General features: G+C 39.9%; 3 protein-coding genes across 3 annotated transcripts in view; 1 reads left to right on the top strand and 2 right to left on the bottom strand.

Moving 5' to 3' along the window:
* The first annotated feature begins 887 nt into the window (after nucleotides 1–887).
* LOC128018775 (protein FAM78B-like) lies at nucleotides 888–7,933 on the top strand. Its single transcript, XM_052604529.1, has 2 exons — nucleotides 888–5,568; nucleotides 7,295–7,933. The coding sequence occupies exons 1-2, from the start codon at nucleotides 5,306–5,308 to the stop codon at nucleotides 7,815–7,817; spliced, it is 786 nt and encodes a 261-aa protein (XP_052460489.1). The 5' UTR covers nucleotides 888–5,305; the 3' UTR covers nucleotides 7,818–7,933.
* Nucleotides 7,934–9,339: 1,406 nt separating this feature from the next.
* LOC128018772 (UDP-N-acetylglucosamine transporter-like) lies at nucleotides 9,340–16,272 on the bottom strand. The gene is made up of 8 exons (XM_052604524.1): nucleotides 15,874–16,272; nucleotides 14,968–15,190; nucleotides 14,134–14,288; nucleotides 13,923–14,045; nucleotides 13,651–13,825; nucleotides 10,986–11,104; nucleotides 10,682–10,815; nucleotides 9,340–10,547 (listed from the first exon to the last, which is right to left on the bottom strand). Exons 2-8 carry the CDS (start codon nucleotides 15,155–15,157, stop codon nucleotides 10,457–10,459), a joined length of 987 nt encoding a protein of 328 aa, XP_052460484.1. The 5' UTR covers nucleotides 15,158–15,190; nucleotides 15,874–16,272; the 3' UTR covers nucleotides 9,340–10,456.
* A 503-nt stretch (nucleotides 16,273–16,775) lies between these two features.
* LOC128018771 (neurogenic locus notch homolog protein 2) overlaps nucleotides 16,776–26,982 on the bottom strand; it is a 51,137-nt gene continuing 40,930 nt past the window's right edge. Inside the window, exons 21-34 of the mRNA XM_052604523.1 lie at nucleotides 26,698–26,882; nucleotides 26,423–26,555; nucleotides 26,094–26,336; nucleotides 25,401–25,513; nucleotides 24,080–24,594; nucleotides 23,523–23,873; nucleotides 23,278–23,420; nucleotides 22,990–23,194; nucleotides 22,219–22,309; nucleotides 21,975–22,128; nucleotides 21,550–21,872; nucleotides 20,433–20,580; nucleotides 20,210–20,307; nucleotides 16,776–20,101 (exon numbers count right to left, since the gene is read on the bottom strand). Of these exons, the coding sequence (XP_052460483.1) occupies nucleotides 18,710–20,101; nucleotides 20,210–20,307; nucleotides 20,433–20,580; nucleotides 21,550–21,872; nucleotides 21,975–22,128; nucleotides 22,219–22,309; nucleotides 22,990–23,194; nucleotides 23,278–23,420; nucleotides 23,523–23,873; nucleotides 24,080–24,594; nucleotides 25,401–25,513; nucleotides 26,094–26,336; nucleotides 26,423–26,555; nucleotides 26,698–26,882 (4,094 nt within the window). The 3' untranslated portion in view covers nucleotides 16,776–18,709. The remainder of the gene's footprint in view (nucleotides 20,102–20,209; nucleotides 20,308–20,432; nucleotides 20,581–21,549; nucleotides 21,873–21,974; nucleotides 22,129–22,218; nucleotides 22,310–22,989; nucleotides 23,195–23,277; nucleotides 23,421–23,522; nucleotides 23,874–24,079; nucleotides 24,595–25,400; nucleotides 25,514–26,093; nucleotides 26,337–26,422; nucleotides 26,556–26,697; nucleotides 26,883–26,982) is intronic.

Genomic DNA, 26,982 nt, shown 5'->3' on the forward strand with positions numbered 1-26,982 from the left:
GATGCACATTAAGCACTGACATGCGAATGATTGCCGTTTATGGTGTTTATTACCGCGACAACCCTCCGAGTTGAACATGCTTTTTTGTGCATCCAGTTTGAAGGAGATGAAAATATGATGCACCTGAAGCTGTAATTAAATATTGAGAAACAGTGTTATATGTTCATAATTGTTTTAAATGCCAATTATTTATGAGAAGGAACCAAGTAGAGGACACATACGCAGTTACTTTTTTGGTTGATATAATCCTTTTCATTATTTTTTTTCAGTTTGATTTAAATTTCCAGTTAAAATAACTAAAAATAGGTGCCTTTGAACACTGGCTTATGCTGATCAGTGGACTTTCCTCCTCAATATGGGCTATATTTTTTCACACTTTTCTCATTCTATATTTCTGACATTCCAAAAGCGCCTCCTACTGTACTGGCAAAGAAATGAATGTTAATTTTCAATAATCCAGTCTCTAGTTTTTGTTCAGACCAATGCGAAAATCCACCCATATAACACCGAGTGTTTTTTTTGTTGATGTTTTTTTATACCCATGTGATTTGAATAGCCCTGGTCTACAACATGAAAGAAAGCAATTATAATGTACATGAAAAATGTAGAAACACTGGACACAATTATGGGGCACCACTGTGCAACAGCAAGCATTACAACAAAAAAGAAACCTCAAGGTTGATCTAGGAAAATGTGTGCAAATATACTGGGCCCCATTCCTATATTTTGCCTTGGGCCCCCAATTGACTAAATCCGGCCCAGCCAAGGCCAGCTCTCATTAATAGTTACTTGTTGCATTTAAATAATAAATAAATGTTTTTGTTGTTGTTAAAACAGATATCACTAAAAAAACAAGGGAAGAATCTACTTATAGTCCATCTGCTTGTATATCCACTGTGTGTGTCATAAAGAATCTCTGTTTGTACAGTGCAAACTTCTGGATGACCACACCGTGGCTGATGGAAGGAAAACCAATTTAACCAAGGGACAACTCAAAAATAGCATCATTACATGTTGATTATGCACCCTCAGGCATAAAGAGAAAACATTTTCGAATACTGGAACTGATAGGTGTGAATCGGTTTACTCTCCTTTGGTGGTGTTTACTGTAGGTTTTGGTGGGTTTGTTGATTCTCCGGTTTGTTGTTCCGAGTGGGAAGTGCCCTGAGCAGGCAGGAGATTCCTGAAGCGTTAGTTGGCCCAGACTACTGACTGACTAAATGTGTCTGGGTCTATTTAGGAGCAAAAGAGGGTTTGGGGAGACCTTAAGTGTCCTGAAGCATTGCAGAAATAATTAATTAAATATTTTTATTTATAATAAATTACACTAATCTATGTATTTAGTGGTTTTCTTTTTCTTTTTTGAATCTAAGTTTGAAAATGGTTTAAAATGAAATAAAACAGTTGTTCGTCTAAAAATAGACTATCATATCCACCAAAAAAATTCAATGGAAAAAAGCGAACAAGTGACGCAAGTGAGGCATGCGAGTCTCTGATATGAGAGACAGAGAGGATTGCAAAGACACAAGGACCTTCTGTCTTACTCCAGTTTTGTCTTTCAACAGACACTTGTCCTTGTCTTTGCTCTGCTTATAGCCTAAAATCCTGTACAAAATTTTGGTTCAAATCCAAGAAAATTTGACTTTTCCAGCTACATTCCTTGTTAGTACAAAATACTGATTTAAAAAAAATAATTATTATTAAACCTTTCATAATATAGGCCCAGATGTGACAATATGTAACTGTAGATCAAGTGTCAGGGTTACATTATTTTTTCTATTTCTTCACAAATAAAAAAAAAAAAAAGCATTATCATTTTTCATAATTATATTAGGAGTCATGGTCTCCAGGCATCTGCAATGAAGCTGAGCATTGAATCGTGATGAGAGATGAAGCTTCAGCATCTCCAACCTTTTATTACATCAAGAAAGACAGAGAGAGGAGGGAGCAAGAGGAAGACAACGTATAAAGTACACATCTAGGCCTATTCAGCTGACACTCATAAACAGGGCCTACGAGACACACACACACACACATAGACGTTACTCCTCTTTTATCTTTATGACATTTCATTAAAGCAGAAAGGTCAGATACAAACAGGTTTCAGATGAGTTCCTCACCTTCAAAGCTCCTCCCACAATTCATCCAGTAACACACACACACACACACACTTTCCATGTCACCTCAAAAGACACCAAGCAAACCAGTGAACATTCAACACACAGCATTAAATGCTCAGATGTTTTTAGGGATTTCTTCATTCTACTCCACAGCCCCAAGTTTCCTCTAGATTACACAGAGTTAAGTGTTTTGTTGTACTGTTTACTAAAGGAGGATTCTCGTGCTTGTCCCTCCACCGAGTCACATTACACAGTCTGAATAGATGCTAAAGTGGTCTAGACTCGCTCAGCAAAGGACAGAGAAGGCCTGGATTATTTACCCACCCATGTAAGGATTACAGACCATCTTAACCTTTCCATTAGCACTGGGCCATCTCAGACAGACAGGCTACCTGCACCTGAGCTCAAATTCACTCCACCAGAAACCTGATCTGATAGAACCAAAGTGGCTGAGCCGAGCAGAGCTGAAGATCACGGTTTCCTCTCTTTTCCTCCTCATGCTCTCTTTCTTGATCGCTCACTCTCTTATTCTCTCCAATGCCATTTTGACCCCAAGATAGATTCAGAAATACAAAACAACAGCTACAAATATGCATCACAATCGTACATGTGTCATATGGATGAAGGTAACAGAAATGCAGACGTACTTTACAGAAACCTTTTTCTGCCTTAAATCCAAATATCCAAAAACTTTAACCACCTCCACGTTTTTAGAAGATCCGAGCACGTGCCAAAATTGACATTCACATTTTTTCAGAAGCAATGTCTCCCCCTGCTGGATATTTTGCTAAATGCAGAGTGTGATGTTAGAGAGATGTACTGAAAGAAAAATTTTATTTGTTACGTTTTTTTGTGTGCTCTTTAGTGTTCTGAAAGTTCTTTAAAAAACAGATTCTGTGATTCATACTACATAGGGGATATTTTTAGATGCAAGTCAGATACAGGTAAAATGAGGACAGAAAGACATCTAAAAGTTAATGTTCATGTTTCTTGTGGCAGATACTGTATCCCTACACATTAATTCATCTACACAAGTTTGGACTTTTCTCTATAGGGTGAACTCAGATTCACTAATAACCATCATCTTCTTCTGGCCTCACACTTACTTATCAAGACACCAGCTAATTTTCACAGTGATGTTTCCCTGACGGATAAATTTGACATGAGATCGGCCTTAGTGACGTCAGTCCATCTATTCTGGTTGTCATGGTTACACAGAAAGCCATCAATTAAGAAGCGGAACATGTCTCTCACGCTGTATAATCTTCCCTGGAGCTAATATGTAAGAGAGAAGGGGAGGTAAATGTGGATCAAAGTTACAAAAGGTAATTATTATTTTCAGTTCTCGAGTGAAAATGTAGCTCTTTAAATCAGTGGTAAAACTGGCTTTTGAATATGAAGTCGGCTGTATCATGTACAATAAAACTTGAAGGAACAAAATGCTACTTGATATCATATTTGCATCCACCTTGTCTGTGTTTTCTTTATGACGGAATCCCTTAAGGTTCTTTTGATGGATCTATACTATCAGACAAACAGACCGACAGACAGATAGACAGACAGACACACACACACACACAGACAGACAGACAGACAGACAGACAGATAGACACAGACAGATAGACACAGACAGACAGACACACACACACACACAGACAGACAGACACAGACAAATAGACAGACAGACAGATAGACACAGACAGACAGAAAAAGCTTGTTGATGGATAGATATTCTTGAAGTTTAAATGTAAAATAGAAATGTACATAGACAACAGGCTACATATCTTTTGTCGTAGGATACTGATTCTACAGAAATCGATCAAGCAGCGTACTGTTGCTATAGCAACTTCAGGTGAAAACGATCTTTAGCGTTTACAGTGATTAACATGTAATCTTACTGTAGTGATTATTGTAATGTGCACGGTTTAGCCTACACATTTATATACCTAAACAAAACATTTTTTTTAAGACGCCTCCATCCAAACATTTTTTGTTCCACTTTTACATAGATAAACCTATTCATGTCACAAGAGCCTAATGAATGATGAGACATTGTTAAACACTGATTATACTCTATCCGCACGCGTAACTTCCAAGATAGGATACTATTATACTATCTGAGACTACACGTTTTCAATAAGATCCAGAAACATCAACAGGTCCAAAACTCTGGGTATCAATCTTGAGTCACGCATTACATTATAGCACTATTGTACTGCAAAGTTATTTCTAGTTTTGATTTACGGAGAACCCAAGATGAAGAACGGAGAGTAGCTACGTGAGGAGGACTCGAGCGCGCACTGGTACTCCCACGCGCCTCTGATCGTTCATTCAGCACCACAGCAACTGAACAGCGACCGCGGTGTGCACGCCAACGAATGGGATGGGGACGGTTTATTTTAAATCCGACAGATAAGATCACATTATTGCGGTTTATCCAATCTCATCTGGATGCCTCGTGTTTTAATATGCGGACGTCTGTTTACTGAAGGAATATTCACTATAACGGAACGACAAATGTGATATGATCGAGAGCATCACTCTGCTGTGTAACATACTTTTTTCGCGGTTCCTAATCTGTCGTAAATCATGAAATACTTTGAGATTGTTTGTTTTTCTGAAAGCGCAAACATCAATCGAGAAAAACAGATTCGCGACCACCTCTTGTCGAGGCGAGCGGTCCGCCACACCTGACTGTTTTTCTGCCTCCGGTTGTGACATGAAAACTCGGACCAGAAAGAAACGGATGAAAGGGCGAAGAGCTGCCAAAAGGCCATGTGGATTTGAAAGAGAACATATCAGATTGAAGTGGGAGCCCAGAACAACCCACAAGTCCGATCGCGACTGACAATCACAGGCATGGGGACAGCAGAGATCAAGAGACGGTCGGAGGTCTTGCAACCTGTTGTTGATCTGGATTAACGAGACAGAGATCTGATGTTCATTATATCTAAATGGCAATGACTTGGGGGAAAACACCTGCTTTTGATTGATTTATGTCTTGTTTTTTTGTGTGTGTGTGTGTGTGTGTGTGTGTGTGTTTCTTAATACAAATACATTTGAGGAGTAGCTAATTACATTGGGCGCCTGGACTGGACATGAGCTTAGATTGAAACGTTTCTTCGGTAATTTAAATGTATGTGTATAATTATATTTATTTATATTAATTAAATTAATATCAAGCCATGGGTTGCCTTCAGAGCGTCGCCTGCAAACCCCGAATTAAACGCGAGAACATCGTTGTTTACGACGTCTCTGCTACTATTGACCACTGCCCGACAGTGATCGAGGAGAATTCACCCATAGTGCTCCGCTATAAAACTCCGTACTTCAAGGCCTCCGCCCGGATAGTGATGCCACCGATCCATCGGAACGAGGCTTGGGTGGTGGGTTGGATTCAAGCGTGCACTCAAATGGAATTCTACAACACTTATGGAGACCTCGGCATGTAAGCATGGTGCATGTTTGATGACTTCAACACACTTACTCTTTACCATGAACACACATACTGAACCAGAATAATGGAAATTTCGCCACTGATGAGCAACCATTTGGTCAGTGCCAAATACGGATGTCCAAGATTACAAAATCTTTCTTTGTTTTATTTTTTAAGATAGAAATATTAGAAAAAAAGTTCCAACTTCTTGGCAAATGTAACATCATAATGTAACTTTGTACACTCTAAAAAATGCTGAATTGTTTCAACACAACTTTGGGTCAAATATGGACTAACCCTGCTGTTGGGTTAAATTTTGTAATAACATTTTTAACCCAAAAGTTGGGTTATTCCATATTTGACACAAAGTTGGGTTGAAACAACCCAGTCTTTTTTTTAGAGTGTACATATTTATAAAACAGTTTATAACCAACAATAAACAAACAACTACTAAAACGTTAAGTAGTGTAACTATCAACTATGAAAGTAATAAAATACATAACTTTTGAGTCATGATTCATGAGTATCAAGAGATACCTTAAAGTTACTCAGTTTCTCCTGAAAAAAAGTTTTGTTTCATTAAAATGTCAAAATACCAGATTTAAATAAAATAAAATAAAAATAAAAAAATTTCTTAAACGTCATGATCAAAATTATGCTGTGGTGACTTTGAATAGATGGACACATGATATTTACATTTAATTATATATATATATATATATATATATATATATATATATATATATATATATATATATAAGTAATAGCCTAATAAAACAACAAGCCAAACAACATCTAGATTCTAGAATTTCAGCCCTTTAATGAGATTTTTGGTCTTTTTGTCTAATTTGCAAAAAAAGGTATTTTTACATTAAGCCAACTAAAAACACAAAGTGGTTTTAAATTAGAATTTTGAAAAGTGCATTATAGAAGAGGATTTTCAATGTATTTCAGAATGTCTTTACCGAAAATGTCTCTTATCTATCCGCCACACTGTTAGTGTGAGTAAATCTTTCATTTATGTAGCACGCAGTTTAATAGTGTCTTTAAATGGTATAAATCAAAGGATGACTTCAGTGCAGTGCATCAGTGATTTATATTCACAGAGAGTATGCATACATCAGCTCAGTGCCTGAGGGGAGGAGTATTTGCACCTTCATCAGACACTGCTCTTTCATTTATACTCCCACATATGAGTTTCACAGCCTGTCAATGGATCAGACGGGGAGAGGCAGTGGATAAAAACAGAATAGCGGTGTTAAAAAACAGAGTTAAGCATTTCAGATGAACGCAATTACGTGCTGACTGCCTAATTTATAAATAAAGACACAGAAGGAAAACGAGATCGAGACATACTCGCACCCACCCACGAGCCCTGTGACGCGTGACGTGGGCCCTTCTGATGCTGCCTGGGGGGCCTGTCTGTGTGGAGGTGTGGACATGTGTGTGGGGGTGTGTATTACTGTCTGAGCGGGTGGTTGCGTGGGGTTTTCTGTGACACAGATGGCGCCGTACAGAAGAAGAAATGCCAGTGTCAGGTCATACCCAACAACACCCAGACGCATTAACATCCTCTCACACTGAGTCATTTAACACTGGCAGCTGGGACCCTGATAATGAATGTCATCATTAACCCCAATTATCATTACTGCACTTGGACTCAGCATCTTTGTACACTTACATATTCAACAGCACAACTGCGGTTGTTTGATTAACCACTAAACGTTCACTTCCACAGGTCAAGCTGGGAGCTGCCAGAGTTACGGGAAGGACTGGTGAAGGCCATCAGCGACTCGGACGGCGTGAGTTACCCATGGTACGGAAACACGACAGAAACTGTGACCCTCTCCGGCCCCACCTCCAAACCTTCATGCTTCACTGTCAGCATGAATGATAACTTCTACCCCAGCGTAACATGGGCCATACCAGTGAGCGAGAGCAACGTGGCTTTGCTCACGCGGATCAAACGCGACCAGAGCTTCACCACTTGGCTGGTGGCTTTAAATATGGCCACACAGGAAAAGATCCTCCTGCAGACAGTTAAGTGGAGGATGAAAGTAGACATCGCTGTGGACCCCTCCAAGCCACTGGGCTCTCGAGCAAGACTCACCGGCCGGGTGCACCAGGACCAGCCCAAGGTGTTGACTCATATGGAACCGATCCCCCCTAATGCTCTGGGTAAACCCAATGCTAATGACGCACAAGTGCTAATGTGGAGGCCCAAGCAAGGACCACCATTAGTGGTGATCCCCTCTAAGTAGCAGGCTGTGGGAAGCAGGTTTTTAAATCAAGTCAATTTGCCTTAAATCCACACTGCTGCCTTTATAGAGATACTTGGTTCTTGACTGGCCCTGGAGACACTTAAAGGGACAATTCATTCAAATTTTTACTTTTTTTTTTTACTTTTACATTTTTACTCATATCACTCCAAACCTGTATGACTTTTGTTCATTCCATGTAATATATTATCTGATATATTTCCATCCAGAGAAACAAAACACTGGACGCCACTGACTTTCATTGTGTAGACAAAAAAACTCTCAAAAAATTCTCAAAATATCTTCTTTTGCGTTCCACAGATAATTTGGGTGAACTGTCCCTTTTAATTTGATATTGACATTTGCCTTAAAACCTCAGACTCAAGTATCAAAGAAAAGAAACCATACTCCTGGTATACATAAATGGATACTCCACCCAAAAATAAAACTTGTCATAATTCACGAACCCTCATGTCATTCCAAACCTGTATGACATTCTTTTGTGGAACATAAATGAAAAAGATTTATTTTTTCGTCCCTATAAATGGAACACATTGAGATCCAATGTTGTTTGGTTCCCAATGTTCTTCAAAACATTCTTCTGCAGACCAAATAATGCTTACAAGTTTGGAACCACATGAAAGTGAATAAAATGACAAAACTGTAATTTATCGTTAATTTTTCAGGTGGAATATCCCTAAAAGGCTGTTGAGATCAAAGACTATTCAACTATTCCGATAACTTAGCTCCAACGTTCTCTTTTAAAAGTTCTCTGTAAGTGGAAAACATCAGAGCTATATAGAGCCAGTCTCGCTCCGGTAGAGCAGCAACCTTTACATTGTAATTATAGATACACAATGTTTCAAAAGAAGAGAAGCTGATGTGCTTGAATGTACGACCTCAGAAGGTCTACAGCTGAATTTAACATCGCCTTTTAGCTCACTCATATTTATTCAAAGTTGATTTGAAGGAAGCAGAAAGCTCCAACCATCAGATGTCTGCTATTCAGCACGGCATCAATTAAGAAGAGATAGAAGACTTCTTAATTCCACTGAGCATAATCTGGACTGTGAATTCTGCTGCAGTGGAAATGAGGGAACTTCAGCTGCTTACATTTCTACACTCTAAGCTTAAGAACGTCTGGAGCTGTCTGCTAATTCACTGTTCTGCTCACCTGGGAGCGAAGGAGTCGAGGGAGGGGAAGAAAAAGATTTAAACAGTGCTGCAAACACCAACTCCCACTGCTACTCATTAGAGAGGTGAAAACCATCCAGACCTTCCTACTGAGATTTCACACACACATCCAGAAACAAAAGCACAACAAACACCCAACCGCTGCCTTCTTTGAAACGCCTCCTCTTCCTTAGAGAGTCCTGCACCTGCACAAATTACAGTGGAGTGACTGCTTCATTATCAAAAATGAATCGGTTCGCTTGAGCATTAAAGCCACTGGATTTGTATAAACTGAATTAATGATGCCATTAGGGATGTACAGACTTCAAAAACAACATTACCAATGCTGGTCTTCGGAGGTCAATGTAGAGTTTATTGATTTTGAGGTTCACAGTGTGTTCTGAAGGACTGGGGCAGCTAGAGCATCCGAACTGTAAAATCTCTTTTCCTTTTTAATTAATTACTTTTTTTTTCAAACGGTGACTGCATGCATTGTTTTTACATCTTTTGAAAAAAGGAAAAAAAAAGCCAAGCCTTTTCTTTTAAATTTTGGGCTGCCCTGGTGAAAATGTGTTTTGTTTGGAAAAAAATAAAATAAAAAAAAAGACAATTATACACCTGATTTAATATTACTCCGCACCAGATACTAATATACTGTAGCTTCACACATAGTGCAAAGTTGATAAAAAAAAGCACTTCCTTGCATATATATTGGAGTAACTCAAGTATTCTTTGTTGCCTTGTGACAGAGGTAATCTGTAATCACAACATCCCCACAAACTGACCGGCTAGCATCATCATAATTATTGTTATCATTTTCATTATTATAATATCAAAAGTTTACATTCTATTCACAAAGGATCCCTTATTCCCTCAGTTCCTATGGCACAGAAACTAACGAAGCAACCCAGTCTATTAAAATAGCATAAAATATTTTTTAGGACTTAAGAAGTTTGAATAATGACACAAAAATACAGTGATGCAACGACCCCCTCAGTAACATCCATTGTTGAGATTCAAGTTTCATTTGTAGCAAATTACTGCAGGCCACTTTTGCAAACCAAAAGCAGCCATTGCACCTTGAAGATGAATGGATATTAAATGGCCAAGAAGAGCCAAACAAGTTTTGTACTCAAGGTTCAAGTCCTGATCATCCAAAAAATGGTCTCAGCGCATCCAGCAAGATTTGAAAATGGCACATTATGAAGTGTTTTTATCCATCACCAATTAATGTGATCAGGGTTGATTATTGTTTTTCACGTTAAATGTGAGTTTCACTGAAACCCAAGACGCAGAGCATTTCACCCAGTGTACTTCAGCTCAGCACTGCACAGCAGTGGCCCAGCCTGTTTATCCAAACCTTGAATCAATCATTTTTTCCCGCTCTCTATGTCTCCTCTTCTCTTCTCTGTCTTTCCACTCATTTCATCCTTTTGCTCCACTCCACTTTCACCTCGACCATCCCCTTTTCATGCTCTACTTGGGTTGGGTGCCGGCTTGCTCTCATAACCATAGAGAAACGTTGCCATTATGACCAATACTGTGCCTAGGAAGAACACACTGGACAGAAAAGAAATGAAATTTAATTTTAAATTTAAAATCCTTTTTTTTTTTTTTTTTTTTTTTTTTACTTTAAATCAATTGAATTTAAAGCATTGATTGGTCAATTTAGAATTGGAATTGGAATTTTTTACCTGGAAGGCTCAAAGTCCTCAAGCCAGAAATATGAAATTAATGTAGAGAGGATAATTGAAAGTGATGTAGCAAAGCCTTTCAGTATGTTGTCAGCATACTTGATGACAGCAGCTATCACGAGCCCTCCAAGTGCCTGTGAAAAAAAAAATCAATTTATATTGTTGCACTTTAATGTGTTGCAAGGGAAAATCACTTGTGTTGGCTTCCTGTTAGCTGTTGATGATGGAGCAATTATCAGTACTGATTCACATGTAAACTTGTTTTGTACTGACAAGTCTTGTACTGAAAAGTGTTCAGGCTCACCTGGAGAGCGACTACAATCCAGGTCAGCGTGTTGTAGCCCTGAAACATTCCGTGTTCTTGGACTCGGTCACCATCGTAGGCCAACATCCCGAAGACCCCAAAAACCAGGCCAAACATGCCTTCACACAGAAGACACAGAGGGCAAAACATTTACTTCTGTTTCCTATATTATATTCATATACTATTAGATATAATTATTATGGTTATTTTTATGTATAGAGACAGAAAACCCAGAAAAAAATCCAGAAAAAAAACACATCATATAAAAGTTAGAAATTGATTTGCATTTCAGGGGGCGAAATAAGTATTTGATGGCCATGCAAAACATGACTTCGTACGTTTTTTTGTAATTGGTCACCAGGTTTGCACACATCTCAGGAGGGATTTTGTTCCACTCCTCTTTACAGATCGTCTTTAAATCCTTAAGGTTTCTTGGCTGTCGTTTGGCCACTCGAAGTTTCAGCTCCCTCCACAGATTTTCTTTTGGATTGAGGTCTGGAGATGGGCTAGGCCACTCTATGACCTTAATGTGCTTCTGCTTGAGCCAGTCTTTTGTTGCCTTGGCAGTATGTTTCGGGTAACTGTCATGCTGGAAGACCATTTCATGACCCATCTTCAGTATTCTGGCTGAGGGAAGGAGTTTCTCATCAAGATTTTCCTATACATGGCCCGACCATTTTGCCCTCAATGCGGTGAAGTCGTCCTGTACCCTTAGCAGAACAACAGCCCCAAAGCATAATGTTTCCACCTCTGTGCCTGACTGTAGGGATGGTGTTCTTGGGGTCAGAAGACAGCATTTCTCTCCCTCCAAACACAGCCGAGTAAGCTAATGAGTAAGTTAAGAGCTCAATTTTGGTCTCATCTGCCCACAGCACTTTCTCCTAAGCCTTCTCTGAATTAAGATGTTCTTTGACAAACTTTAAACGAGCCTGTACATATGCTTTCTTGAGCATTAGGAAATTGCAGGTGTAGTGTGTTACCAATGTTTTTATTGGTGACTGTGGTCCCAACTGCTTTAAGACCACTAACAAGCTCCTCCCATGAAGTTTTGGGCTGATCCCTCACCTTTCTCATGATCATCCTTACCTCATGAGGCAAGATCCTGTATGGAGCTCCAGACCAGGGCCGACTGATAGTTATTTCGTATTTCTTCCATTTCCGAATAATCGCACCACGTATCTTTCTCAAGCTTCTTGCTGATGATCTTGTAGCCCATTCCAGCCTTGTGCAGATCTACAGTCTTGTCTCTGACATCCTTTGACAGCTCTTTGGTCTTGCCCATGGTGGTGGGAGAGGTTGGTATGGAAGATACAGATTGTGTGGACATGGTGTCTTAAACATCTATTGAGATGAAATTATGAGTAGCTTCTTAAAGTGACAAGACTAATCTGTGTTCCACATTGGCACATAAACAATCTGTGGGAGCCAGAATTCTTGCTGGTTGGTAGGGGATCAAATACTTATCTCACACACTTGAATGAAATTCAATCTCTAACCTTTATATAATGTGTTTTTCTGGATTTTTTGGTTGGTATTCTGTCTCGATCCGTTAAAATAAACCTACCATAAAAATACAGACCCTTCATTTCTTTGTAAGTGGGGCAAACTTACAAAATCAGCATGGGATCAAATTAATATTTCCCACAATGTGTATGTGTGTGTGTGTGTGTATATATATATATATATATATATTCAAAACTTAAAGAAAAAATAAAAAAAATCACTACCATTCAAAAGTTCACTGGATCTGATCAAAAATACAGTAAAACAGTAATATTGTGAAATATTAGTAGAATTTGAAGTGTTTCTTTTTTTAAAGTTAATTTTAACTTTTGCACAGTAGCATATAAATGCATGTGAATAAACTAATGGCTTCATTCTGAGAAAACTTTTTATAATAAACTTTGATATGATCAAATTATGTTGGCACTCATTGAAGAACAGAGATGTTTTTTTGGGTTTGTTCACTATGACGAACAGAAGTTCACATTAGAAGGTGAATCACTACAGACACTCCATTCACACATTGGCAGTTAATAAACCCTACACTGTGATTCCACATGGCAAGAATGAAAACACACATGCATAAATATTCATTTTGTGCAAGTATTCAGCTTGCTGAATGAAATAAAACCTAGTTTTTTTATTTTATTTGAGATAGTCTCTTGGAAATACAGATTATACACAGACTTCTAATTTAAAAACAGGTTGTGTGTGTCACATAGCTCAACGTTGTCAGAATTTGATCTTAACAAACATGTTTAGACTGAGGAAAAGCATCATATATTTCTACCCAGTATAAAACCTGTGCCCTTAGTGAGAGGTTCTGATTATACTAAAACCACAACTTCACAAGACATTAATTGATAGTCTGGAGTCATGCGGATTGCTTGTCTATTATTGATGTTTTAATCAGCTGTTTGCACTCTCAATCTAACGGCACCCATTCACTGCAGAGGACCCACTGGTGAGCATGTGATGTAATGCTACATTTGTCCAAATCTCTTTTGATGAAGAAACAAACTCATCTACATCCTGGATGGCCTGATGGTAATACATTCCCGTTTTTGAATGAACTATTTCTTTATGCATAACTGACCCACTTGAACTCAATATAGTGATGCTCAGGCTAATATAAGAGCCATTTTCTTTTGAACATACTTACCAAGCTGGATGTTTCGGACCCAAACACTCTGCTTGGTCTCTTTAAGGATCTTCTCAAAGTAAACACCAGCAAACCCACTAGAGCAACAGGCCACCAACACAGCCACCAGCCCAACAAACTGTGAGCCTGCAGTCAGCTGCTGTTTTTGAGGGTCTGACGGGGAGTCTCCTGGCCACTGTACGAACAAACAATCATGAATTACATGAATACATCAAAGACTATAACAAAACTGAGTATTTTTTAGCAGGTAAACTCTAATCAAGGTATCTTACCTGTACAAGTGCAATGCCGGCCATAAGAATTAGTAGAGACAACCACTGGTACACCCCAAGCCTGCGGCCCAGCATAAACACAGAAAACAGGGCTGTGGTAAGGATTTTCAACTGGTATGTCACCTAGAAGTGTACAGGATTAAAAAAAAAAAAAACATAAGAATGACAGCCATAAAAAAATAAGGCAAATAATAGATGGATAGTGGCTTACCTGATAGGTAGCTGCATCAAGGTTGGACAGTGCTACGTAGAGCAGGTTATTCTGTAGCGTGTAGATCCCTGATGGAATCGCCAGCTTCAGCGTCTCTACAGGCTTGTGTAGAATTTCCTGTCTCAGAATACTGCTCAGTGCTCGGCCACTGTAACCTGTTTCACACAGACACTACAGTTACCTGGAGATAATAAATCATACTCACAGCCATTCCAGCCAATGAAGCTTTTCATTTCAAATAAATTATGTTCTTTTAATCACAAAAATATTAAGCAGCACAACCATGATAAGAAATGTTTAAATCAGCATATAAGAATCATTTCTGTAGGATCACAGGACACTGAAGACCGGAGCTTTGCCACCACAGGAAATTAAGACTTCTTTAAAAACAAACAAACAAACAAACAAAAAAACAATAACAATTTTATATATATATATATATGTTTTTTTACCAAACGAAGACTTTTTAATGGTAGTGTATATTTCACACAAAATAGAAAATGATTTTTGAAAATTATCAGCACTTACAATAAAAAAGTAATGATTGGATTTAGCAAAATTTTCCAGGCTAGTGGTATCAAATATTTGAGAAATATTTACAATCTGAGGTATAATGTCAATGCAAAAATTATCGGGTAGAATTATACATTCTGTTTTGTTTTGTTTCTTTAGTCTATTTCGGTCATGTTGAAGGGAAATGCAGGGCATTGACAAAAAGGAATTTCTCACTGCATTTACAGTCAAATGATTAGAATGATTTTCTAAGATACTGTGGTGCCTTAAGAAAAAAGATATCTGAGCAATCTTGGAGGAAGGAAGCCCCACAAAACTTACTGTGATCTTTGAAGACGAGTCCCACACAAGTGAGGATCTTGAGGAACTCTGCCACCACCACTGCAGAAGAGGCCAGGTAACGTGGTCCTTCACCCTGCAAGGTGCGCGAGTAACGCATGGTGAGCACCAGGGACGTGGTCTGGAACACCAGAACCCCCAGAGAGAGGTACTTCAGCTTGACTGATGCCATGATGACAGCCTCTCACGAGGAGACCAGGACAGACTGGGGTGACATGAGAAAGAAAGGGGCAAAGAGCAGACAGATGTTGAAATACAATGTTGTCCCAGCTGGGGCTGACAAGCAAGCTGCTACAACAGTTATGTAGTGTTCACACAATATAGTGTCTCTGACCAAGAAATCAAACATTAACCCTGCAGTTTGCAAAATTGAGGACATTTAAAGGGATAGACTAGTTCACCCTAAAATGAAAAGTGTGTCATCATTCACAGTCAGACTTTATATCTTCTGTGGAAACACAGACACCTTGGGTACTATTCAATTTCGTTTCTTTTTCCTTACGGTTAATGGTGACTGAGGCTGTCATTTTGCTTTACATCTCCTTTAGACGAAATAAATAAAGTCAAACAAGAACATGACGATGAGTAAATAATTATATATTTAACGTTATCACTTACGGGTGAACTGTTTTTTTTTTTTTTTTAAGAGTAACGTAAAATATTCCGCAACTTAAGCGTAAACAATGTCAGTTGTAAAGAGTATTTACAAGTGACTAAATTAATAAACAACTAAATGTAATGTTAATAGACTAAAATGCTAAAACGAAATGTCAACATTTTACCTGAAATCATAATAGCAGGCAGACAAGAGAGGACAGACGTTTAATATAAAACTATGATCCCAATTCGTTTTTAGCTGTAAATATCACATATTTTTCCCAGTCTCACCTTCTCTGAAGATTACTGAGGATCCGGAAGAGTTGCAGTCTGTGAGTAACTTAGATGTTTAAAGGCAAACCTAATCGTTAAAATCTCGTTAAATATTCATCCTTTAAGATGAGTTCTACATAAGTTGAATCTACAAACAGTGAGTTAAATAGTTCAGTAGAGTATTAATTTGACAGTTAAACACTGAGAGCTACTCCAGCTAAGCTAATATTTGAGGAAATCGCTCGTTCTGGGTGTTCCTCGCGCATGTTCATCTATCATTTGTCCACCCATGCCGGATACTCTCATTCATCGAGAATGAAAAGCAGACTGTCAAGTGAAGTGTACAAAAGCTTCATATTAATAGCAACAATCTTGCAGTACTTCCTAGTGTTTTGTTGCTTCGATCTTCATTATGAGTCGTTGTCCCCACCTGTCGGTTGGCGGACAGAATAATATCGAAGGGAACCTATTTAGAAGCGCGCATTCATCTGCTTTGCTTTGCATACTACTCTCAAAACAAGTGTATGCGCGCGTATGATATATGATATTAGTCTTCGTTTTCTATTATTGTTATTAAATACCCTTTGCAAGTAGTGGGCAATTGTGACACAATAATATAAATCAATCTAATAAATATATAAAATTCAGACAGACACAGACAGACAGACAGATAGACAGACAGACAGATAGACACAGACACAGACAGACAGACAGACAGACAGATAGACAGACAGACAGACACAGACACAGACAGACAGACAGAGACAGATAGATATACACAGACAGACAGACAGATAGACACAGACAGACAGACAGACTCAGACAGACAGATGGACAGACAGATACTTACATAGATAGATAGATAGTTTTTATTTTTCAGTGTACCAGCAACAAAAAAAAGACTCAGACATTTAGCCAGATCAATTTGTAGAGGCTTTCCTTTATTTGTTTCATCTCTATTTTAATCATCAGATGTCTTGGATTATTTTCAATACAGTTTTTTTCTCTCTCTCTCTCTTTCTCTTTGAATCAAAAATTGTAATCTACATAAAACTAAGACGAAACATTTACTTCATTATAGCATACTGTATGCATATATTTGGTGAAACTCAAAGAAAGAACAATAGGCATAAAAAAAATAAAAAAAATAAAAACATCAAATTATATACAGCACATATAAAAATAGCCTTGCATAACATTTGGGTGAAAATACAATGCTCCAAAAGCTTTGATCTTTATTTGGTGGACTAACACCCATTAAATTCCTCAGATTTTAGTAAACTAAAGATCATCCTGTTGAAGGGACCTTGAGTGCTACAGGATATCAACTGTTACCAAAAAGAAATTGCCACATGGAGTCTATAGTACATAAATGTTTCTATTTGCATAAGCAGACTCTTAATATTGACCTTGAGCACACACAATATCACCATCGATCCACCCAACTGGACAAATACAGCATACCAGACGTTCATAAGACCTTCAACAGTATTTCATCATCACTCTGGCTAAAAAATGCATGCATTTCTAAAAACTATTATGAGTGTTTATTTGGCATTTAAGAGACCCAGGGGCTTTATTGTGCAAAACACATTTAAAAAATGTGATTGTACCAATCAGTTTTATAAAGCTTTGCTCAAAAACACAAAACAGAAAAAGTGAAACAGCACATTTAGATAATATACAGTATCATTTCCAAATTACCAAGTGATTCAAACTGTTGCACTGACAGGATGATTGGAATTAGGATGAAGAAAATACATGACGTATTTAAAACTCATGTAAATAAAAGATACTTCAGAACCATGCTCAGAATATTAATATACAGTAACACACAAAATAAAAGACTGAACAAATAAAATAAAATAGGAACAATGGTTACAAATATGTTGTAAAATGCACTAATATTAAATGTTCAATGTCAATGAATTCCTCTTCAAACCTCTGTCATTTTTGTGCGGCCACTGAATACTGCATAACTTTTCAAAAGAAACCAAGTGGAACCCATTCATATTTACACACCTCCTTTTACCTTTTTTATACATTGGCAAGGCAGAAAATAAACTGTAACAGACTAAATGGAAATACATAAAAATGTAACAAAATATTTACACCACAGTTTAGCTCTGAACCACACACAAATGAATGAGATGTATGTGTAGCGCATTCATGCTACCAATCGCAAAAAAGTACCACCAATTAAGAAACATTTCATCACTACAAAAAAAGTAAATGGGGTCCAAAACAACTCTCTGACTTAATTGTATGGACAAAAAAATAGACATTTTTAAAAACATCTCCTTTTGAACTCCACAGAAGAAAGTAAGTCATACAGGTTTCAAACAAACATAAGAGTGAGTAAATGATGCCATAATTTTCATTTTCGTGTAAACTATGCCTTTAAGGTTGGTACCAACTAAGCATATCTGACTTTTGAATTAATATTAATAAAAATTATCAAAGAAAGACGGCAGGATAAATTAGAAAATTTCCTTCAAATTGTAAAAGTTTTGACTAAAACTTGAAATAAATTTCCCCAAATTGGGGACAGTAACCACAAACGAGATTCCTTAGTTTGGCACTGTGATTGTCCATAGCCAACAGACCAACTAGATCATAGATGGTCGTTAACAGGATTCCCGAATTGTTAAAGCTGTTTCTCTGTTTAGTCCGGGGCTTCTGTGTGATGAAACATCCAGGCTGATGGGAATTTACGATATGAAAACTTCAAAGTCAACATGCAGAGCATAATGAAGGCAAAAAGGGTGGAGAAAGGATAAATGGCCTCTCTCCTGGCAGCTGAAGAGAGAGAATAAAAACAGCCATGCAATCAAACTATCGAAGGTCCAAGTTCCTACGCGTACACACTGCTGCGCTGTGACTGCTGGGACTGTGTCGGCTGCGTGGCCTGTGACGGGGGCTGCAGCTGGGCTTGTTCAGGAATGTGTGTGTGACGGGAAGGGGGCACTGTTTGGAGATTTCCTAGAGGGGTGGGACTTGTGGTGACATCGGACCAGTCTGAGTTGGAGTGGGGTGATGAGGAGGACCAGGGGTCGGGCGATTCAGGAGAGGGGGTGAGGTAGGGGTGTTCGCTGGGGTTGTGTGCGGGATGACCAGGTGTGGTTCCCTCGGAGCCGGCAGGGGGGTAGCTGTGCTGGGAAGGTGGCGTGGGATATTTATCCATAGGACTCTGGCGTGGCTGATAGGATGCTACTTGCCGTGCTTGGCTTTCAGGCAGCCTATGAGGAAGTGTGTGGTTGTGACCGTGGGGGTGCGGAAGGTTATGTGACAGGCCGTGCTGCATTCCCACATCAGACATGGGGTACATCATACTCTGAGTACAGTGCAGGTGCTGACTTTGTGCCTGATTTTGCCCCTGTGCCTGCATCTGCCCTTGCTGCGCCTGTTTGAGGAGGCTCTGCCTGTTGCCTGCTGCCATCATTTGGAAGGTGACAATGGGTGGAAGCTGTTCACGGCTCATGGTGACGTTCATAGGGGTGAGCATGCCCTGGCTGTGGTGCTGCTGCATGCTGGTGTGGCCTGCACTCATCTGGTGGGGGGGCATGAGGCCAAACATGTGACCATTGTAGCTGTGTTTGGCCAGACCCACCCAGCTTTGCTGCTGGCCCAACATGTGACTCACAGGAGGCAGCATGGGCCTCACAGATGGGCTGCTGAGCAGAGGGGGAGAATTCGCCGTGCTGGTGGTGGCCACTGCCTCTCCAGCGTATGAGTGGGGAGACTCCAGGGAGTCCACAGGTGACATGGTGACCGAGCTCTCTGAGAGACCGCCAGCTGCTTTGGTAACATTTCCGCTGGCTCCAGCCACTGCCACCACATTTGGCCCCTCTCCTCCGGCTGGCTTCTTCCGCCTTTTCGCTTTAATTTCTTTTAGATCTTTGGCTGTCCCGGCTGCAACAGTGTTTGCCTTACCTCCTGCTCTGCGATTCTTTTTGCCCTGTGGTCCTGGACGCATACCAACCATGAATCCTGTGCCGTTTGTCCCACAGACCATGGAGGAGTGTCCCCCACCATTGCCCACATGGTTAGGCCCAGAGTGCGGGCTGTGCACCAGGTTGTACTGGTCCAGCAGACGCACAATGTCATGATGCATCCGTTCTTGTGCAGTATCACGAGGCAGGCGATCTAGGTGGTCTGTGATATCACGATTTGAATAATGATCTAGGAGGACTTGGGCCGCTTCAAAGCTGCCCTCCCTGGCAGCCAGGAACAAGGGAGTCTCCTCCTACATCGCAGAACAAAACAATCGTAAGTGTTCGGCTGACACACGGAACATCTGTGTACTCAAAAAGTAATTTAACATACACATAAACAAATAGACAGGAACAAGTACCTTGTTGTCCTGCATGTCCCGATTCGCTCCATTCTTCAGTAGCACTAGAGTGGCGTCTACATTATTAACAGCAGCAGCCCAGTGCAAAGCTGACTTGCCTGAGGATGACATGAGAACAATGAGATTAACCAAGGTATCCTTTTTATTTCTAAAATGTATTTCCTTTCCATTTATCAACAAAGTTATTTTCTTTGATGCAAGTTCATATGTGTTTTCATCTTACCATGGTCATCCACAGCATTGACATCTGCATGACAGTGCACCAGCTCCTCCACCATGCCCTCCACTGCCAGTCTGGCTGCTAAGATGAGTGGCGTGGTGCCGTCATTCATACGGGCATCAAGATCTGTGGCACGGTTCCGGATGAGAATCTGGAGTTCAAAAACACAAAACAATAATGATTGGTATGTGCAAACAAAAAAATCTGAAAACATTTTCAGCATTAACAAGGACTGCATTTACACTGGCACAAAAAAATCAGATTTTTTTGCTCACATCTGTCACAGATCAGAATTTGCTGCACACATTTAAACACAACAATCTAGACGCGATACGATATTTTCGCATCCAAACTGAGCCACTTCCAAATGTGAAAATTGAATCGGATACATTGCCAATATCTGGACATCCTACCTACGTCTTAACACACATATCCGAATTTCCACAGAACTCCCAATGTGAGTGCGACAGTTTTGCATGCATGCACACGCATTTTATTTAGATGGATTAGATGAATTGAACATTCAGGAGCTGTTTTCAACTCCTGCCATGTGAATTAACAACTTCGCTAAAGCTACATTATATTTCTTAGCAATGACATGATAACTTTCCTTGTTCACTAGCTTCACGTGCGCTTTCTCTTTCTCTCTCCTTAATTCATTTGAATACATTTAAATAAATATCATCTTGATGCTACTTTATTTGACTAAAGAATTCCACCTTTATCCATTCTGCAAAACATCCATGACAGCTGTTGTCCATGCTGACAAATAATAATGGCCACTTGACATGGATTACATAAATAATTAAAATAGCATGGCCATTCAAAACCCGAGGGTCTACCATGTGCATAGTAAAGTAATTATGTAAACCCATATATCGGATACCAGTCGTGTCTAAAGTGAATGTAAACAGATGGGTCAAAATCAGATATGGTCAAAAGATCGGATCTATGCATTAAGACTTGCAGTGTAAATGCAGCCAAGGTAGGTATATAAAAAACAATTATGTGACAATATTCTTAAAAAAAATTGGTGGATAACAATATATTATGGTATATGAACAATATATATATTGAAGTTAGGCTTAGCAGTCATATGAGGGAAAGCACATGCCCTCACCTGGAAGACTCCTTGGGCGTCTGCCGCCACAGCCGCATGTAGAGGTGTGCGGCCCATGTTATCATGAGCATTGGCATCAGCACCAGCATCCAGCAGTCTCTTGGCGGCATCAGCTCGGGCGTATCGTGCAGCAAGGTGAAGGGCAGTCTCTCCAGTGCGATCTGTCTGGGAATTGAGTGATGCACCCTGGCCAATTAAGTCGGTTATGACATTTGTGCCAGGCTCATCAGCTCCACTTTCCTCCTCCTCATCTCCCAGCATGCTGCCACAATCGGGGCTGCTGCCAGTTCGTAGAGATGCCAGCATGAGAGGAGTGAAACCATCTTTAAGCATGAAAGAGAATACAGAGTAAGTCAAACTTTTAAAAGGGCAAAAATCTTCTTTCCTCATCTCCTAAGATTGTAAGAAAGAATCTGTCTATTAACCTGGTCCTTTAACATTGACATCCAGGCTGTCCATGTCTATGTCCGCTTGAGGAGGAGTGAGTGTGATGTCAGCGGCTTTGTGATGCTGCAGGGTCCACTCTCTCCTGTCCACTCCTCCATCCACTCCGACAGGAAGCAATGGCTTATCCTCCATCTGTGAGGTTGGAGGGGTCCATTCAGATTGATTATAAACAAAGGGATCTGTTACTGTCATCTTCAGGGCTGTGGAGGTACTGTCTCTTACCCTAGGTTTTATAGTTAGATGATCCTCTTCTGACCAATGATGGGTAGAACTGCCATCCATCAACCCTCCATCCTGTGGCTTTTGCATGCTCCTGAAAAAAAAGGGAGGATAAAGGAAGAAGGATTGACTTAAGATGCCAACTGAAATCAACAGGTTTACATAAGCGTGTGAAAAAGATTCTGACTGTTGTTGCTTTTAAAGCATCATACTGAATATTCATTATATCACATATGTGCTATAAAATAAGAAATATGAAAATGTCCACTCACACATTTTAAATAACAATAAAAAGTCTATAGAGAAGAAGAGTGGAGTGACATTCAGCCAAGTATGGTGACCCATACTCAGAATTTGTGCTCTACATTTAACCCATCCGAAAATGCACACACACAGAGCAGTGAACACACACACACACACTGTGAGCACACACCCGGAGCAGTGGGCAGCCATTTATGCTGCGGCGCCCGGGGAGCAGTTGGGGGTTCGATGCCTTTCTCAAGGGCACCTCAGTCGTGGTATTGAAGGTGGAGAGAGAGCTGTTCATGCACTCCCCCCACCCACAATTCCGTCCGGCCTGAGACTAGAACTCACAACCCTTCGATTGGGAGTCCAACCCTCTAACCATTAGGCCACGACTTCTCCCTATAATATGTACAATATCAGTTGAAAGCACACTGTCACATAATCCCAACTTATTAATCAGGAACTTCCTATGACAACTTGAAGGCAGCAAATATCTTGAGAACGTTGTGGAGTAAGGTGCACACTTACTTCATGCCAAAATCATCCTGCCCCACTGGCTCCCTCCGCTTGCAGTCTTTCTTTGCCAGGAAGCCATCGGGAAGCCATAAAGTCCCATGCTTGCGTTTGCGCTTGGCAGCCAACACACCCAGCAACAAAATCAGCAAGATGATAGCTGCAGCCACCGCAACCAGGTACAGGAGAGGAGAAAAGGTGGTTTCTGTAACTATAATACCTGAGGTAGAAGAGGATGGTTAAAATTTATAAAGAAGGAACAACAATTTGATTTGCTATGACCCGTTTTGGTAGTTCACTTACTGTCCACAGAGTAGACGGGGTATGGCAGCTCCAATTTCAGGGACTCTGCGGCTATGAATGCTGCAGCTTGGTCTGTACTGGAGATGCATTCGACCGAGTGCTGAGAACACTGTTGATTGTCAATCTCAAGGTGAACCTTAGATCTAAAGATATATCAAGGAGACATCCATAACCCTGTTAATTTATACAAACACCACAACATGAAGGTAAATAACAAAAGGTTAATTTTTGGCTGAGGAACATACCCAATAACCTCATTCTCCAGCTCTCGTTTTCCACGTTGCTTCATAGTGGCAACTTTGTTTTGAATTTCAGCTTCCTCATTTCCATAGTATGGGTACACCATCGGCCTCTTATGCTCATCCAGCTTAAGTCGCAGGTTGGTGTGCAGGAGTGTCCCCAAAGAGCGCAGGAAACCCTTAATGTCACCCAAAAGCTCCTCGGGCTGCAGCAGCACCACGATAACCAGTGTACCTTCAGCCAGCTTGGGAGGAGTATCTGTGGCACAGTCCAGACCATCCCAGCCACATGCTTCTGTGTTGCAGCCCTGATTACAATGACCATTAGCATAATGATCCGCACAGTATCTGTCATATCTAAGGAGAAATTAGGGTAATAAATATTTGTTATTATATATAAAATGGAAAAATATAACACATCCAAATTAATTTATCAAAAATATGTTAAAAAAACTAAAATATACATCTTTTTGGGAAAAATATTTGTCATGCATTATCTTTGCAAGTTTCTCAAAGAAGAGCAGTAATCCTCTAGAGTGTGAAAAATACAATGGGACACATACTTGCAAGTGCTTGGGCCTGCCGATGAACCTTTCTGGCATTCAAAGCTGTCAAAGAGGCAGCCTGCATTGTTACATTCCGGGTCACAGCGGCCATTATGGAATAAGTCCGAGCAGGTTACGGGGGCTGAGCAGTTCTTCCAGGGATTGTCCCAGTGTAGCGTACAGTCGCCTCCATCCCACTCACATTCTTGGTTTTTACATTGCGGGTCACATACTTTATCTCCTGCCTGCTGTTTGCACTCCACATATGGGCAGAAAGGTCTATACGTTTGACAGGTTGGCCCACTGAAGCCGGGTGGACACCGGCAGCTGAACTTGCTGGAATCATCTGGTATACAGGTGCCCCCGTTTAGACACATGCAGCGGTTTGTGTTGCTCTCACAGTGCGGTCCAAAAAAACCAACTGGGCAGCGACACTGCGGATAACCATTAATCTCCACGCACTGTCCGTCATTCTGACAGTGCAAACTGGCACAGGAGATCTCAAAAACACCACAGTTGAAACCGGTGTAACCCTGAAAGCACCACACAGAGGCCATTAGAAAAAAATAAACCAAATCATGGTGTTACCTTACAACAACATTACTGGGGGCTAGTAAGACAGCCGCAGTGAGTGAAAGAAGAGTGAAAGACGAGTTAAGAGGGAATCAGAGTTTCTCTTCATACCTGATTTATGCAGCTTCAGTCTTTAATGCAAGCATGAGAATAAGGAGAGAAATAAGCAGCCTTGAAACAAAGCAAAACAGAATAAAGCAAATATAATGCAGCCATTAAAGGTTGGAAGAGAAACGTTGGAAAGCACAGTCAGAGACATATTAGTGATTAAAATATCCTCCACCTCTCAGATAACAGTTAGTGAATATTCGATAAAGGCTTGATGTATTTACCAAAATTAAGGAATGCTTCACAGTAAAGCAAAAATCTAATTGCTCGCACATGCACACATTCACACTACCATTCAACATTTTGAGGTCAATAAGATTTCTATTTCAAATAAATGCTGTTTTTTTTTCTATTAATCAAAAAATCCTGAATATTAAGCAGCATTATTGTTTTCAACATTGATAATAAGAAATGTTTCTTGAGCATCAATACAGCATTTTAGAATGATTTATGAAGAATCATGTGACACTAAATACTGGATTAATGATGCAGAAATTCTATTCTAAAGAATAAATTATTAATTTAAGAATTAATAATAAAAAAAAAAACTATTTTATTTTTTTGTTTCACAATTTACAAATAAGAGACTTAAAAACCTTAAAATTCCACACATTTGAACAGTTGTGTACATACACAAGAATCCTAACACTGCACTTACAGGTTGGCAGGTACAGGTGTATCCATGTAATGAACTTGTGTTCATGGCACATCTGCCATTGTTGTGGCATGGCTTGGACTTGCATAGATCTTCCATTAACTCACAGTGTTGTCCTACAGGGGGACGAAGAACACAAAAGTGCATAAGAAAAACAATATAATTCATTTGAACCAAATCAAAATAGCAACTTAGGCCCCGTTTCCACTAAAAAACGCATAACTTTTGCTATGGTTACACCTATCGTTTACACTTGAAAATGCTGCAGACCCCGTTTTAGTTTGAAATCTCCAGGGTTGCGTTTCAGTGTAAACAGACCAAAACGGAGACATTTGAAAACAATGGCGTGGCTGTCCAAATTCGCTCTGCGTATCCTTGTAAACAATAAAATCATGCGCATTGTTGTAGCCATAGATGTATAAGTAGATCCCTATTCAATCGCTCCAACCACATAGACACATCCGCTATCTTAATAATAGGGAATCTACCTATTCATATCTATGGCTGTACCTGCATGAATGGTCATGTGACATGCATTTAAGTTTGTGGAGAGTAAACGGAAATCGTTTCTGAAACGCAGCGGAAACGCCAGTGTAGACGTAGATCGTTTTTCCCTCTAAAACGCCGTTTTTAAACGAAAACGCACTAGTGTAAACGGGGCCTCAGATATTCTATAATTCTAAAAGAAGATCTCACCAGTATAACCGAGTCGACAGCGGCACTGATAGCTATTGGTGAGCGGCACACAATCAATGGTGCCAGATGGATGGCAAGGTCCAGAAAGACACTCGTTCACATCTCCCTCACAGTGCTCTCCCGTGAAACCAGGAGGGCAGGAGCAAGTGTACCGCCCCACACCGTCCACACACTGGCCACCATTCTTACAGTGTGCGCCGAACTCTGGGCCGCATTCATTCACATCCACCTCACATTGCGAACCTGCACAAGAAGAGGTGGTCAGGGGACATTTAGATATCAGCATAACATCTGACCATTAAACATAATGCATAAAGAATCAGTCATACCTTTGGTGCCAAGAGGACATGTACAGTAGAAACGGTTGATCAAATCAATGCAGGTGCCTCCATTGCGACAGGGATTCGACTGGCACTCGTCAACATCATATTCACAATTCACGCCCTGATAACCTGCTTTACACTAATAGAGAAAGTGAGAGGTTTAGATATTAGAAGATAAATAGATTCCTTTACTTTATATTATTTCTATATACAATATTGTTTAAAAGTTTAGGGTTGGTGAGATTTGTTTTTGAAACAAAACAAAGTGAGATTAGTTGTACCTTGCAGTAATATCCACCCGTGTAGTCTACACAGGCCCCTCCATTTCTACAGGGGTTGGAGATACATTCATCAACCCCAAGCTCACAGTAACTGCCCGTATAACCTTTCTGACATATACACTGGTGTGTGTTGTCTTTGTCCATACACCGCCCTGCATTCTCACACACCATGTCCAACCCCACACCTGGAGCATAACAGAAATTACATTAAGAATTCAATCAAACCTACAGCTTAATCTGTATTACATTTTGCTGCATTTCAAAACAGTTAGTCAGTCTGTCTAC

The sequence above is a fragment of the Carassius gibelio genome, chromosome A8 (genome assembly GCF_023724105.1).
Source record: "Carassius gibelio isolate Cgi1373 ecotype wild population from Czech Republic chromosome A8, carGib1.2-hapl.c, whole genome shotgun sequence".
In the NCBI taxonomy this organism is placed as follows: Eukaryota; Metazoa; Chordata; class Actinopteri; order Cypriniformes; family Cyprinidae; genus Carassius; species Carassius gibelio.

Bases quoted from the DNA above. Each gene is read 5' to 3' on its own strand.
- LOC128018775 (XM_052604529.1), top strand. From the start codon at position 5,306: ATGGGTTGCCTTCAGAGCGTCGCCTGCAAACCCCGAATTAAACGCGAG. The intron at 5,569-7,294 runs GTAAGCATGGTG...TCACTTCCACAG, and splicing joins ACTTATGGAGACCTCGGCAT to GTCAAGCTGGGAGCTGCCAG.
- LOC128018772 (XM_052604524.1), bottom strand. From the start codon at position 15,157: ATGGCATCAGTCAAGCTGAAGTACCTCTCTCTGGGGGTTCTGGTGTTC. The intron at 13,826-13,922 runs GTAAGATACCTT...TTGTTCGTACAG, and splicing joins CCGGCATTGCACTTGTACAG to TGGCCAGGAGACTCCCCGTC. The intron at 10,548-10,681 runs GTAAAAAATTCC...TTTTCTGTCCAG, and splicing joins GAGGACTTTGAGCCTTCCAG to TGTGTTCTTCCTAGGCACAG.